We start from the raw sequence: 14,350 nt of genomic DNA, 5'->3' as shown, positions 1-14,350 counted from the left end.
TTGCAGCTAACTTAATGTGAGTATGAATTGCATCATCACTGTTCCTTGACTTCTGAAACTGGGTAATACAAGTTCATAATATTACTATAACTCCTTAGGAAAAAAACCCTATTTAATCTCCTTTCAGATAAGCGGAAATGTCATTAGATTTCCCCTTTTCCTGCCTTAAACAGACAGCTCAGTGCTCAGGCTCCTCTGTGGGTGCTGATGCTGAGCCCAGGGAGGACAGGGACAGGATGGGAAAACTGTCTGCCCAGACTCCTGAGAGAATTTGGCTGCCAAGTGCTAACAGGTCTTCACTGACCATCTGTAAACTGAGTTTTACTCCCCTTCTCCCCACCCAGGCTTAGGCATCCTCTACACTGGGATGGCTTTTCTTAGGGCAGGACAGTGATTATGGATGTGCTTATCCAAGATCCTGCTAGCACCCACAGCCCAGTCCCCGAGCAATGCTGACATGCCATAACAAAACTATTGCCAGGATTCTCTTCATCTTAGCTCTACCTTTTCGCTGAGACTTTTCATCTGCTTTATTCCTCCAAAACTTCCTAAATCAGGAAAAAATTAGTCTAAATAGTTTATATTTGACAATTTATGAATGCCTCTGTGTGTGTGTCTGTCCAAGGCAGATCTTCAGTGTGAGGTTCCAGTGCTGTCTCCAGTTATTGTGTAAGGATAGCCTAACAGGGTTTTCAAGTTATGTCAGTGCAATTGTTTGAAAAATTATGTACAGTTATATCTGTCTTTAAAACTCCCTATTTATTGTGTAAGCTTTCAACATATGGACCTAAATATCAGTATTGAAGTCATCTATTTCACCTGTCTCATTAGAGAATTATATGTAAGAGCCATAAGAATGTAAAGGTTATATAAAATTGTATCCACTATTTATGTATTATTGTCTCCGACACATATGTCCTTTCCATATGGGATGTTCTCACTGTACAGAACATGGTTGCTTCCAAGTATAACTCAACAGAAGCACTCAACCTTTGATTTTAAAACTGTGATCATCCCCACTTCAACAGCCCACGCTGGGAGGAGATTCCAGATTGTGGGGGGAGGAAAATGGCTGCCAATCTGAATGAGGAGGAACGTCAGATGGCAGGGAAGTATTTGTACGAGTTGTATTAACAGAAGCACTGACCTTTACACACTCCAAAACAAGCCAGATGGGCCTTGGATCACAGCACCTGTTTATCAAGCAAAACTCCTGAATCATCTCAGGCAGTGTTCAAACACAGCCAGGACAAGCCTGAACACAAAAGGTCTCCCCTAAAATACAGCCCTGAAGCAGTGGAAGTGCACCAGATTTTGAGGTAACTGCTGTTCAAACCTTCAAATCCTAGGCAATATTTTGTTGCATAAATTTTGGCCTATCCATTGTCTGGGATGGAAAACAGATGGGCTGCAGTTTAGCTTTGTAGCAAGAATCCAAATTCAATTCTCTGGCTTGTTCTTAAGAGAATTAATGAAAGTTGAATAATATGCACTGGCAACCCCTAAAACCCTCTGTGGTTTTCTTTCTCTTTTCCTTGGCAGGGCAAGGCCATTCTGCATTAAATTTGCATATGGCCACCTTTCTGCTTAGAGTAACTCCAGTGATTCATCTGACCATATTTCTGGTGGATAAGGGCCCTAAATTTCAGGAACTTTGCCCTCAAAGACAATCCCCATGCTCCTTGCAGCTCCTGCAAGTGAACCAGGGGGACCTGCAGAAGTGAACAGTGATTTAGTATTTACCTTGTTTATTCATTAAGCTGCTGAGGGTGATCATTTGCTCCTCCATGACAACTTGATGTTTAACTGAAACAAATTGAACTTTCTTAAGGGAGAGAATACAGAATTGTGGATGTCTGTAGCAGGGATATTAAGTAGAGCAAAAAAAGTACATTGGGTTCTGCCTGGAGAAGAGGAGAGGAGGAGAGGAAGAGCTCACGTGTCAGAACTCAGAGCTAAGAAAACAACACAAATGTTTCAGTCTTCTGAGTTTAAGTGATGATGGAATTCAACCTGACAGACTCATTTTGAAGTTTCTGAGAGAGACAGAAACTCTTTGCCAGATAAATAACTCTAAATTTGGCCCATTAGGAGCAAGAGCCTTCTTCCAGCTACCATGAGCTTCTTCTCTGCCATTCCACTATGAGCACGGAAGCTTTCCTTAAGGAAGGACTGGAAGGATTTATCCTGCTTTCTGTTTCCTGACCTGCCTGACTCTCTGCTCAGACAGAAGCGATGTGCTGAGCCCATGGGGAGCCCTGGAGCACAAGAGATTTGGGAAGGAACACAGCAGAGAGGGGATGAAAGTTTTCAGGGGTCTGTCATTCTTCTTAAAGATCAATGGGCTTGTGAGAGAAAGGGATATTAAGAGCTGCAAGGTAACATTTGAAGTCAGCAGGGATCTGGATTATTTCAAATACCGCACCCTCAACAGACCTGCAGGGCCTGTCAGTGAAGCTGGTTCAACTCACCAGGGTTTAGAGCAGCCCTTTCTTGTGGCACAGAAACCAACCTGCTCCCCATAGCTGTGTGTCCCCGGGCTGTGCTCTGGAGCTGGATCTCCATCGTGGCCATGCAATCAAAGTGGTGGCTGAGGTGAGCATCAAGGTCTGAGTCACTCTCACTCCCTCACACACATTCACATTATCTCGCTTTGTTGGCTTTGATTTCTCTCCCCATAGGACATTGAGCCAATCAGACCAAAAGCACTTTGCCTGAATCTTTTCTCCTCCCACTCTTCTCTGAAAGAGTTTTCAGGACAAAGAGTAAAGCTTGGGAGACCAGGATGGTTTAAAGTGAGCTCCTCCTCCTTCTCCTGCTGTCTCCCGTCCTTAGAAATGCTTCTATCTCCCTGTTTCCTGACTCCCCAAACTAAAAGATATTTTTTTCTGGCTGCAAGGGAGTGGTTTTGGTGGTGTGGTCACAGCACATCATTCTCTTGGCAGATGCAGGTCTGCATTGGCTCACCTCCACTGCTGCCAGGGCAGCTCAGGTGTGCCATCCATTGGGCAGGGAGCCCTGAATCTCTCATCCATCAGTGGCTATTCCAGCTTGTGACTCCCAGGAATATCTCTGAAATGTTGCCCACAGAGTGTGCAGCCAGCACAAACTGGGAGCAGAGGCCAATGACACCTGTGGGGTGTGAGGGAGGTCACAGGAAAGGACACAGCCTGGGCTGGCAGAGATGGATGGTTCTGGCAACCTCCCCAGCACCAACAAACAGAGCAGCTGACTGCTCCTGGGCCTGGCTCACCCCTAGAACATGTGATGGGAAGGGGCCATATCTGCAGTGAATTGCCGGCATCCAGCTTCCTACACTGTGTGAGAAGGGTTGGTTTAGGTTCTGAGTTTTATAGGTGCACTGGGAGTCTAATGCCCTTTTATTATCACAACTCCATGCTGACCTCCATGCTAAAAAAAGCAGAGACTTTAATTTCATCTCATAATCCACCAAGGGCAAATAAACAGTCAGAAATTCTACTCTTTCTTTTTCCCCAACACTCATTAAAACTGTGGTCTCTGTTATTACCACGCAGACATTTTGCACTAGTCTTTTATTACAGTCAAGTACAGATGCCCTTTTTATTTTGAGGAAGAGTTAATAGCAAAGCTTTTTTTGCTAAAGTTTCTGATTATCTGCTATGGCTGAGAGCACTTTGCCAGCAATAGTCTCCTTGGAATATTCAGGGTTATGCACATCTTTTAATTCTTTAAAGAGTTTGGTGGTAAATAGCTTGTGTACACTATGATCTCACTTGAAAAGCAGCCTGCAGACTTCTGAATGTGCCTGTCTTCTTCTCCCAGCACCCAGCCACTGGTCCAGCATTGGGAACCTGAAGCTGCTAGTGAAAAAGGCATTAAGGTGATTTTAAAATGAGCTGGTGGGCACGGCACAAACCATGCCCTGAGCCTATGCTTTTGGTGCTGCTGTGCTCTTTAGGATACCTCTGTGCTCTGTAGGACGTTCTGTGCTCTGTAGGATATCTCTGTGCTCTGTAGGATGGCTCTGTGCTCTGTAGGATGGTTCTGTGCTCTGTAGGATGGTTCTGTGCTCTGTAGGATGGCTCTGTGCTCTGTAGGATATCTCTGTGCTCTGTAGGATGGCTCTGTGCTCTGTAAGATGGTTCTGTGCTCTGTAGGATGGCTCTGTGCTCTGTAGGATGGCTCTGTGCTCTGTAGGATATCTCTGTGCTCTGTAGGATATCTCTGTGCTCTGTAGGATGGCTCTGTGCTCTGTAGGATGGCTCTGTGCTCTGTAGGATGGCTCTGTGCTCTGTAGGATATCTCTGTGCTCTGTAGGATGGCTCTGTGCTCTGTAGGATATCTCTGTGCTCTGTAGGATATCTCTGTGCTCTGTAGGATATCTCTGTGCTCTGTAGGATATCTCTGTGCTCTGTAGGATGGCTCTGTGCTCTGTAGGATGGCTCTGTGCTCTGTAGGATATCTCTGTGCTCTGTAGGATATCTCTGCTCTGTAGGATATCTCTGTGCTCTGTAGGATGGCTCTGTGCTCTGTAGGATATCTCTGTGCTCTGTAGGATGGCTCTGTGCTCTGTAGGATATCTCTGTGCTCTGTAGGATGGTTCTGTGCTCTGTAGGATATCTCTGTGCTCTGTAGGATATCTCTGTGCTCTGTAGGATATCTCTGTGCTCTGTAGGATATCTCTGTGCTCTGTAGGATATCTCTGTGCTCTGTAGGATATCTCTGTGCTCTGTAGGATGGCTCTGTGCTCTGTAGGATGGCTCTGTGCTCTGTAGGATATCTCTGTGCTCTGTAGGATGGTTCTGTGCTCTGTAGGATGGCTCTGTGCTCTGTAGGATGGTTCTGTGCTCTGTAGGATGGCTCTGTGCTCTGTAGGATGGCTCTGTGCTCTGTAGGATGGCTCTGTGCTCTGTAGGATATCTCTGTGCTCTGTAGGATGGCTCTGTGCTCTGTAGGATGGCTCTGTGCTCTGTAGGATGGTTCTGTGCTCTGTAGGATATCTCTGTGCTCTGTAGGATATCTCTGTGCTCTGTAGGATGGTTCTGTGCTCTGTAGGATGGCTCTGTGCTCTGTAGGATGGCTCTGTGCTCTGTAGGATGGCTCTGTGCTCTGTAGGATATCTCTGTGCTCTGTAGGATATCTCTGTGCTCTGTAGGATATCTCTGTGCTCTGTAGGATGGCTCTGTGCTCTGTAGGATATCTCTGTGCTCTGTAGGATATCTCTGTGCTCTGTAGGATGGCTCTGTGGTCTGTAGGAAGTTGGTGGCCTTGCTGCTTTCAAGGAGGAGGCATAGGAAAGGGGAGGAGAGGGCTGCAAGAAAGAAAAATAGCTCATGTTCTGACCTGTTTGCTGGAAGTGTGCAGGGCAAGGCTGGGCAGGGACTCTGAGCAATCTGGTGTGGTGAAATGTGTCCCTGGTCATGGCACAGGCTGGTACTTGGTGATCCTCAGGGCCCCTTCCAACCCCAAACATTCTGTGATGCTTTGGTGCAGTGACTGGGCAACAGAGGCTGACCTTGCTGGAGATTTACAGCATCTCTCAATACAACACATTTCTGCTGATTTCTGATTTTTTCTTTCTTTTTTTCAAAATATTTTAAAGCAGCTCCTATGTCTTTGTTGCTGTTTTTACCCTTATTACAGCTGTGTTTTTTTACTTAGGTGAGTGAAACAGCCAGTTCTCTTTCGGTGGCCATGACAAAAATTCTCCCTTTCTAGCTGTTCTTAGGTGTTATTGGAGGCATTTTCCTCATGAGAGGAGTGGTTAGTGACACCAGACACTCCAGAGTAGTCTGCAGTGCAGTGGCAGCCTTGGTGGGCACAGAGAGTGTCCATATTGCTTCATCTAATGATGTTTAAACACAGAGTGACACATCAGCCTCTAGGACTGTGGGAGCACTTGGACTCCAGCAGTTCTACCTCATTACACTGGCTGTTCTGAGTGCTACCATTCACTCACAGCAGTAAACAGCGTGCTAGAGTGTGTACACAGGATCCAGGCTTGACAAAATGATACAGTTATAAGAACTGAACAATCCTGAGAGACTGTGCTTAGTGAAAAGCACTTGCTGGAGCACTGTGTAAAGCCACAGAAATGGGCAGTCCTTGGATGTCAGGAGCCTTTCCGAGGCTTTTTACCCAGATAAAGTTCTAATAGAAATGAAATGTCTGAGATAATAATGATGAACTAATAATGAACTATGATTCATTAGTGATCAAAACTGCAGAACTTGGGGCGCTGAGCCATTCTGTACCTGAGCTTCTCTAAGACTCTTAGCAAGGGTGATGGATGGATGAGGAGAGCTTTTGAAGCGTAGACTTCTGCTAAATCAATGGACAAGATTTATCAAATTTCCAGTCATTTCCCAGAGCTTCTGCCAGACCCCACAAACAGCTACTCTTTCATTCATTCTGTGCTAGAGCCACCTAACAAGAGAGAAAATTGTGTTCTTTGAGGTTTTATACTTTAAGGCATCCAACTTTCCATTTTAGAAAGCAAAGAACATAAACAACAGTTTTGTTTCTATGTCTGGCCAACGTACAGCAAGTCCAGAATCAATAACAGAAAATATTCCTGAAAAGCCCAGCAGACCTCAAAGAGATAATGTAGATTGGCCATTAACAGTAAGTCATTATGGAACTTATTAAGTGAAGCCTTGGGACTGTCACAGAGCCTAAAGGTTGACATAAATTTTTCATACACATTGAACTTTGCTAAATGTGCTTGCATTTGATTAATGATGACTTTCTCCAGTGTGCTAATAAGAAGGAAAATGTGAGCTGAGGCTGCAGCAGGGAGAATGGGCTTCTGGAAGGAAGGTCAGTGGCGGCAGCAGGAGAACAATGGGGCTTTCTAGAGATTCCCTGCCAAGCAGGAGGGAGTTTATTACTCAATGAAAAACTTCTCCTTACCACCCAGAGACAGGGCACTGAGCACAGCATGAAAGCCATTTTTGTAATTATGGAAGTAAAACCATCATAGCTCCAAAACAATGGTGGAAAAAATCCACCTCCCAACCCCTTAAAGCCCTCATATATCACAAAGAACAACCAAAAAACCCAACCTCAGCACGTAAAGCCCTCCATACATCACAGAGAACAACCAAAAACCCACCCTCAGCCTTTGTAGTCCTCCACATATCACAAAAAACAACCAGAATCCCACCCTCGTCCCCTAAACCTTCCATATATCACACAGAACAATACAGAAGAGCTTCATATTCAGCAAGAGAGAGGAGTGGTGTGTCTGCTAGTTCTGCTGGAGACAGACCTGCGGGAAATTTCCCTTGGCAGCCAATGCAGTGAGTCACGGACTCATGGAATGATTTAGGTTGGAAAAGAAGACAACAACAACAAAACAGAGCCTTTACTTGCAGCTAGGTCTGGACAACAGCATATGGATTTGTTCAGTTAAAATAAACATGTTTTTCCCTTGTTTGGAAGTAGAACAAAAAGGGAAAGCAATCAGCAACCTCAGTCCAAAGCAGTCACAAAGTCCAAGACTCTTTCTAACTAACCACCAAAAATGCAAGGCATGCCCTAAAACTCAATTGAAATTGAATTCTTAAAAGAGCTACAGGGTAAGTTTTTGGGTTTTTTTTAAAAAAAAAAAACTTCCAATTTTGAAGTTGCTAAAGGTTAAACTTTGAAGATTTTGTTTTATTTTAAAAGAGCACCCCTTTGAACAAGAGTCGGCCAAACAGCCATAGCAAAGAGGACTCAAGATAAAGTCTTCTCCTAGCTTAGCTGAGCAATCAGGTGTTAGTACTGATTTTACAAACAAGAAAGGAAGAAGAAATGCAGAAAGCAAGAGATGTGGTTATTCCATCTCCTGGCAGTGTGGGGTAGAAGACTGATTGATTCCCCATCACCACCAGCTACAAATTTGCTGTTCCAGATGCAGTTAAGAACTACTGCAAATGAATTAAACAAGTACAGAAAACAAAAGGGGGGAAAAAAGTATCAGGTTTTGTGTTTGGTAGTTAGAGAACTCACAAGGACTTTGAAAATATCAAGTTCAATTCCCTGCCCCGGATAATATTTATTTATAAAACACAAACTGGCTTCACTGGGAAGTCTGAAAGACTTTTGAGAAAGACCTGGAAGGAGTTCTGAGAGCCACTCAGTCCAAGCAAGTCTCTCCCTCTTTGTGTTGGGTGTTTTCTTGCCACGGGGAAACATGAAATGCTCCATACCTTCTGCAAACCCCCACATGGACCAGGAGCTGTCCCTGACATGCATATTCCCCCAGCAGGAGAGGGAGGTCTGGGGCATCAGCAGAGTTCCCTGTGTGTTCACACACATGGAGTTTCCTGTGGGACAGGGCAGGACACCCACTGAGGATGTGGGATTTGCAGCTCATTAAGGGAGGGAGTAACAGAGATCTAGAGTTGGTGAGCAGGCAAGGCCCAAGATTTCATGCAGAAATACAAGAAAAAGGTTTTTCAAATGGCTATGAATCCATGAATTGGACTTGTGTAATTGTAGACAGTCCAGCTCAGCCAGGTCTGAAGGAGCCTTTCTTATCAAACACAGAAGTCAGTGATAATAAATCATGGAAAACTTCGCACTTTCATGCAGGGAATGGAACTGGGTCAAGATGGTTGATGCCTAGTCTCAGCCTAAAAGAGTGAAAACAATAGTAGAGCTCCAGAGACCTGCAGCTCACTCCTGGAAAAGCTCACTCAGTCTGTTTCCCAAGTCACTCCTTTTGCTTTTCCCTCTCATATTTTTTTCTTTTTCCTTTTTCCTTTTACCTTTTTCCTTTTCCTTTTCCTTTTCCTTTTCCTTTTCCTTTTCCTTTTCCTTTTCCTTTTCCTTTTCCTTTTCCTTTTCCTTTTCCTTTTCCTTTTCCTTTCCTTTTCCTTTTCTTTTTTCCCCCCTTGATACAGAATGTGATTCTGATGCCAATTCATCCATTTTTGTAACAGTAGCTCAGTATTTAGATCAAAGGACAAAGGGAAAACTTGCACAACTCCTACCTGGGTTTTTGCTTACTGACCCTTTCATTACAAAAGTAATTCTGACAATGCAGCTAGATGGGGAAGACATACAAGAATTCCACTCTTTTGGGTCCCTAAGATTGTCCCTTTGTGAGCCTTATTTAAATTCCTACTCTTCTCTTTCTCTCTGAGCTTACAAGCAGCAACATGGTAAACTTCAGCATTTTATTTTGCCAGTCAGTTAGCAACACGGAACCAACAGAACCTGCAAGCTCTTTAAAAAGCTTTTCTCATCTGAGTTGTAGCAGGCTCTGGGGCAGGATCTCACCCGAGATTACAGAAATGCTGGTGGTTCGCTTGGCAAGCTTGTACCCCTTGACATGGTATCAAAGACTGCTTGACATTGTGACAGGAACACAGCAGAGGTGATCTGAGAATTCCCAAACAAACGCTCCCCTTCCCTTTCAGTGCAAGTTGGGAGAGCTACCTTAGCAACCAGCCCTGCACACACTTCCCTAATTGCTTCTTGCCAGGAGGAGGAACGGTGTTCCAAAGCACTGCAGAGACATGGGAGGGAGCGGCACCTCAGCCTCCTGCTCTCCTGGTGACACCCAGCTAGATCTGGAGCTGAGCAGCTCTGCCAGCTGGAGCTCAGTATTTGCTCAGCTCACAGAAAACATCCCTCTGGTAAGGTCAGGTTGTCTGTTACTGATGGTGTTTGGAGAGGCATTGTTGCAGCCCCTCAAATGATCCTCAGGCGGGACTTGCAAGAGGGAAAACTGGCCAAAGCACCACCTGCACTTGCCACCATCCCCTGCCTTACCTGGCTCGGCCGTGGTGATCCTCCTCATGATTAGGGCTTTCTCCAGACCTAGAGACTTTGTAATTACCCGTTTAGTTGTCTTCCATGGGTGTGAGGCTCTGTCCTTGGGGAAGGCAGAGCCACTGCGCTAAAGCAACTGGAGCGTGTGAATCCCTTCCCAGGTGGCTCAGATCTTTGGGAATGCTGCAACAACCTACGGCCCACAGCCTTCTCATGTGTGCCAGGACTAACCCGGAGCTGCAGTTCTGAGCTGGGTTTTACCAAGCTCAGATTAAAGACCTGAGGCTCCAGCAAGGGCCGTGGTGAAGTTCAAGGCAAAGCTATGTCCTGTTGCGGTGCCAACACACGCTGCTCATCCGAGGTGCTGCCGACAGTCCGGAGTGAGGGTAATTCCAGCATTTCGGGGCTGGCCTCGGCTGAGATTAGCAACCTAACTTAAAAAAGCTCTACTGTAATTGCATGTTCACTGGAAAGGGGAAAAATAATCAAATGAAAAAGGACAAAACCAGCAGGGAAAGAAAATTTATTTCCAAGCATCTACGAGAGTGCTACAAACAATAGAGACTAAAACTCGAAGCATTTGAAACTATTAAAAAATGTAGTTGACAATGTCCTTCTTAAAAATTAAACATAAAAATGTAGAAAATGCAGTTATTAATTCTAAAACCTGCTTAAAAGTGAAATAAATCCAGATAGCATCAATGAGGATGGAGTTCTACAAATTACTTTTTTTTTCTTACTTTATTTCAATTTGTTAATTTGTAAAGTGATACTCTTTTTTTTTTAATGTTTATTTAAATTTTTAATGGAGAAATGTGCAAATCTAGCAAAATATTCTTTGGATTATAAACAAGAGGAAAATCAACAACCAAAGAAATTTGAACAAAGTTAATAATAAACTATAGAATTATATAGAATGAATACAGCTATAATAAAGTGAAATATTACAATAAACATTGTAGAGCAAATCTACTGATTTAGCAAACTCTGCCTTATAAAACATAGGGATATAAAGGGAAAAGTGAATATGTTATGGATATAGAGCTGAAACATCAGTCATCATTTTAAGGAGTTAAATTTTAATCTAAGTACATATATGGGGGGTCTTCAGAAAAGCAACACACCAACAAATGAGACTTCCTCTCAGATCAAGCAGTTTGGTACCTGACTGCAAATGAAGGACAGGGTTTGTAAAACAAATGTAGGAAAATGTAGATAATTTCTGTTTATTGCCTCTTCCCATATTGTAGCTGCTGATCTCTGACCCTAAACAGCCAACTGTCTTAAATTCAGCAGAAGTACAGCTGTACGCAGATGCAGAAAATGTTGATGTGCAGAACATATCCCAGTCCCTTGCTCCTTCTGAACTAATATTTAAAAAGAAAAAAAGTTATAGATCCCTTTTTGGATAAAAAACATGCATCACAAAGAATAACTCTGAAAGCACTCTGTATTTCTGTTGTCACCAATTAAAATGTCTCCCTATCCGCAGATCATGCTTTTCTACTGGAAATTAAAAAAAATAAATAAATAAAAAAAATTAAGTGCCAGAATCTTAATTACTACTAAGGTAAGGTAATTGTCAGGTAGAACAGTCCTTAGGGAAGTCACAGCTAAACTGGGTCAGATTTTAGTCTCTAGAACCCACAGAAGCTCAGCACAGATATGGAAACTCACAAGGCTGGAGTAAAGTGTAAGTACAGAGTACTCCCATTCACTCACAAAGTCAGCCCTGAAACCTTGGGAATCTCTAAGATATAAGATAAATGCATATTACATGGGAAATACTGAAAAGTATTACACTTAATTTAATCCAGGAAACACAGTAAGACTATATGATGATTCTTACTGTGTTCTGGGAGCAGCCACACGCTGTAGATAGAGAGGGTACAAAATGTTCACTAGACGTTACATTTGTTTTAATCTAAAAAACATTTGTAAAATGTACTTGATTTTTAAATAATCACTTAACAAGCCAACGAACCAACTACAAACACATAATAAATAAGGCTATTAAAAGGTCACAATTGTAGTAAATTAGTCAGAACTATAAATGGGACATTAGAAACACTATGTTTTTCTTTATATGTTTAATAACCAGAACAAGAATTAAAAAAGAATCAGTTTATTTCAAAGTCTGCTTCTTATATTGAAGCACATATTAAAGCAACAGTACAATGTTCATAAAATATAAGTGTGATGCTGTAACATTTCTTACATGTCAGAATACTGATATTTGTATGTATACTAAAATAAGAATTTTAAAATTGTACAAATAGATACATTAAAAATGACATAGAAATAGGGCGCCTCCCACCGCAACAAGACAGAGTTTTTGTATCTGGCACGTATTAGTTCAAGATGAAAGAATAAGCAAAAAGATTTACAAGAATCAGCAGTAACAAGTCTGATGCTCAAGAGACATAATAATTGTACATTGTATTGTACATACATCATATGGGTTTAAGCTGGCTGATTATTATATATTTCAAGTTTAAAAATGCACTACCATATAGAGTGTCCATAGTTTAAGGCGAAATTACAGCTCAGAACTGTTATCTTTTCTAATTTGTGGAAGCTTCTTTGACATAAAAGATTTAGATGTTCATAACACATAAAAGATTTCCCTCATTTGTAGGTTCACTTTTAGCATTTTCCTTCACTTAAATATTTCGCATTTCTTATGTGGGTTTTTTTCCTTTAGTGAAGCTGGCAGCCAACTTCCAGATTTGCCTTTTGTAGGAAAAGGTACTTCACAGTATTTACCACTTTCATGTCCTCTTATATCAAAGGAATCCTCTCTGTCAAACTTAAATGTTTAAATGAGATTTTTCTTGATTTTTAAAAAAATACCTGCTTACATTTCCTCTGGATTCTTCAGAACTTCGGACACAGTTCTTAAGGCCAAATCTTAAACTTTATTGTTAAGAATCATCATCGAAAGTGTCTTTGGAGCCATACAAGTCTGCAAGTTTCTTAAATCGAGGTCCCCAGTTTTGTAGATAGTCGTAGTCCAAGTCAGAATCTGTTGTTGCTGACTCCAAGGAGCTGAGAGACCCAGCCACGGAGCCCCTACCCTCGTAGCCATAGATCTGGATGGAGTCATAGGGAGGGGCAGTGGGGTCGTTGTCAGCCTCCTGTATCCTGGTGTTGATGAAATCATCCACGTCCACGCTGTTGGGCGCGGGCCGCAGCCCCGGCCTGGGCAGGTACTGGTACTCGGGCTTGATGTCCTTGCGGGGGATGAAGCCGTTGATGCCGTCAGGGTTCTGCAGCGTGGCGATGTCAAATGCCTCTGTGTCCTCCTCGCCTCCGCCCTCGTCATCGTACGTGATGATGTTTTCCCGCACGTCTTCCTCCTCAAACACGATCAGGGGTTCCTTCTTCTGCCTCTTCAGGGTTACAAACAGTACCACAATGACTGGGGAAAAAAAAGCATGGTTAGATTGCACTGTCGAACAGCAGCCCCTTTGTAAGTAATTATTGCATCCCCGAGCCCTCCGCTTTTCTGCTGGATTGTTGCAAACTTCTGCATTTTCAGTGCTCCTTGCTAGGTAAAAGCAGCGATGTTTGTACACAGAACTGATCTGAGGCTTTCTGTCTGGGCGGCATGCCACTGCTCTTACTAATTGCTCATTACTGCAACACTAATTCAAGGGATGTGTTTGTGGGGCCCCAAGTGTTGCAGAACACTGTGACACTGCCTTTGAGCAGCTCAAGCACATGAATATCTGCAACAAAACAAAGATGAATCTTTATACTCTCCTGTATGCCAAAAGCTTAACTCTAATTCCAAGTGGCATTTCCATTAAAATGGAATTTTTTAAGCAAAACCTCCAAAGACATATTTGCTTCTGCGTTCTCACTTCAAATTTCTATAAAATAAAGTATATAAGAAAAGAAACACTATAAAATACTACAGGGAAATCAGAAAATATTACATATTTTTTTAAAATCATCAGAAAACACTTTCTTAAAAGCAGGTCTTCCAAGCCACTCATCTGTCTTCAACACAAGATGGGTTTGAGGGAAATAACTGGCAGGGGCGATTAATCCCGGCTGACCTCAATAAGGAACTTGTCATCCAGGGAAGATCACAGAACTCAGAACTCTAAGACATGACCTCCTTTAAGCAGTGTCCCTGATTAGCTGGCACTAGGCCACAGGAGGACATTCTCCAAGCACATCTACAGAAATTCACTGGTGTTTAGTATTGAAGATACCATAGAAGCCCAGAAAGGTTTAGGATGGAAGTGACCATAAAGCCCATCCCATTCCACCCCTTCCATGGCAGGGACACCTCCCACTGTCCCAGGCTGCTCCAGCCCCAGTGTCCAACCTGGCCTTGGGCACTGCCAGGGATCCAGGGGCAGCCCCAGCTGCTCTGGGCACCCTGTGCCAGGGCCTGCCCACCCTGCCAGGGAACAATTCCTGTCCAATATCCCATCCATCCCTGCCCTCTGGCACTGGGAGCCATTCCCTGTGTCCTGTCCCTCCAGCCCTTGGCAATTGTCTCTCTCCAGCTCTCCTGCAGCTCCTTCAGGCCCTGCAAGGCCACACTGAGCTCACCCCAAAACCTCTCACAGCACATCAATACTGCCTA

At 43.4% G+C, this 14,350-nt stretch overlaps 1 protein-coding gene across 5 annotated transcripts in view; it reads right to left on the bottom strand.

Moving 5' to 3' along the window:
• Positions 1–10,252: 10,252 nt before the first annotated feature.
• Positions 10,253–14,350, bottom strand: part of CDH11 (cadherin 11) — an 81,823-nt gene continuing 77,725 nt past the window's right edge. For all 5 annotated transcript variants that reach the window (XM_014261077.2, XM_088062108.1, XM_088062107.1 and 2 more), the window contains one exon: positions 10,253–13,168. In XM_014261077.2, coding sequence (XP_014116552.2) covers positions 12,672–13,168 — 497 coding nt within the window. In that variant the 3' untranslated portion in view covers positions 10,253–12,671. The remainder of the gene's footprint in view (positions 13,169–14,350) is intronic.

Source organism: Pseudopodoces humilis, chromosome 14, assembly GCF_049639895.1.
Source record: "Pseudopodoces humilis isolate 2021_Gansu_Grassland_sample_001 chromosome 14, ASM4963989v1, whole genome shotgun sequence".
NCBI lineage: Eukaryota > Metazoa > Chordata > Aves > Passeriformes > Paridae > Pseudopodoces > Pseudopodoces humilis.
This window is presented reverse-complemented; position numbering and strand designations above follow the sequence as displayed.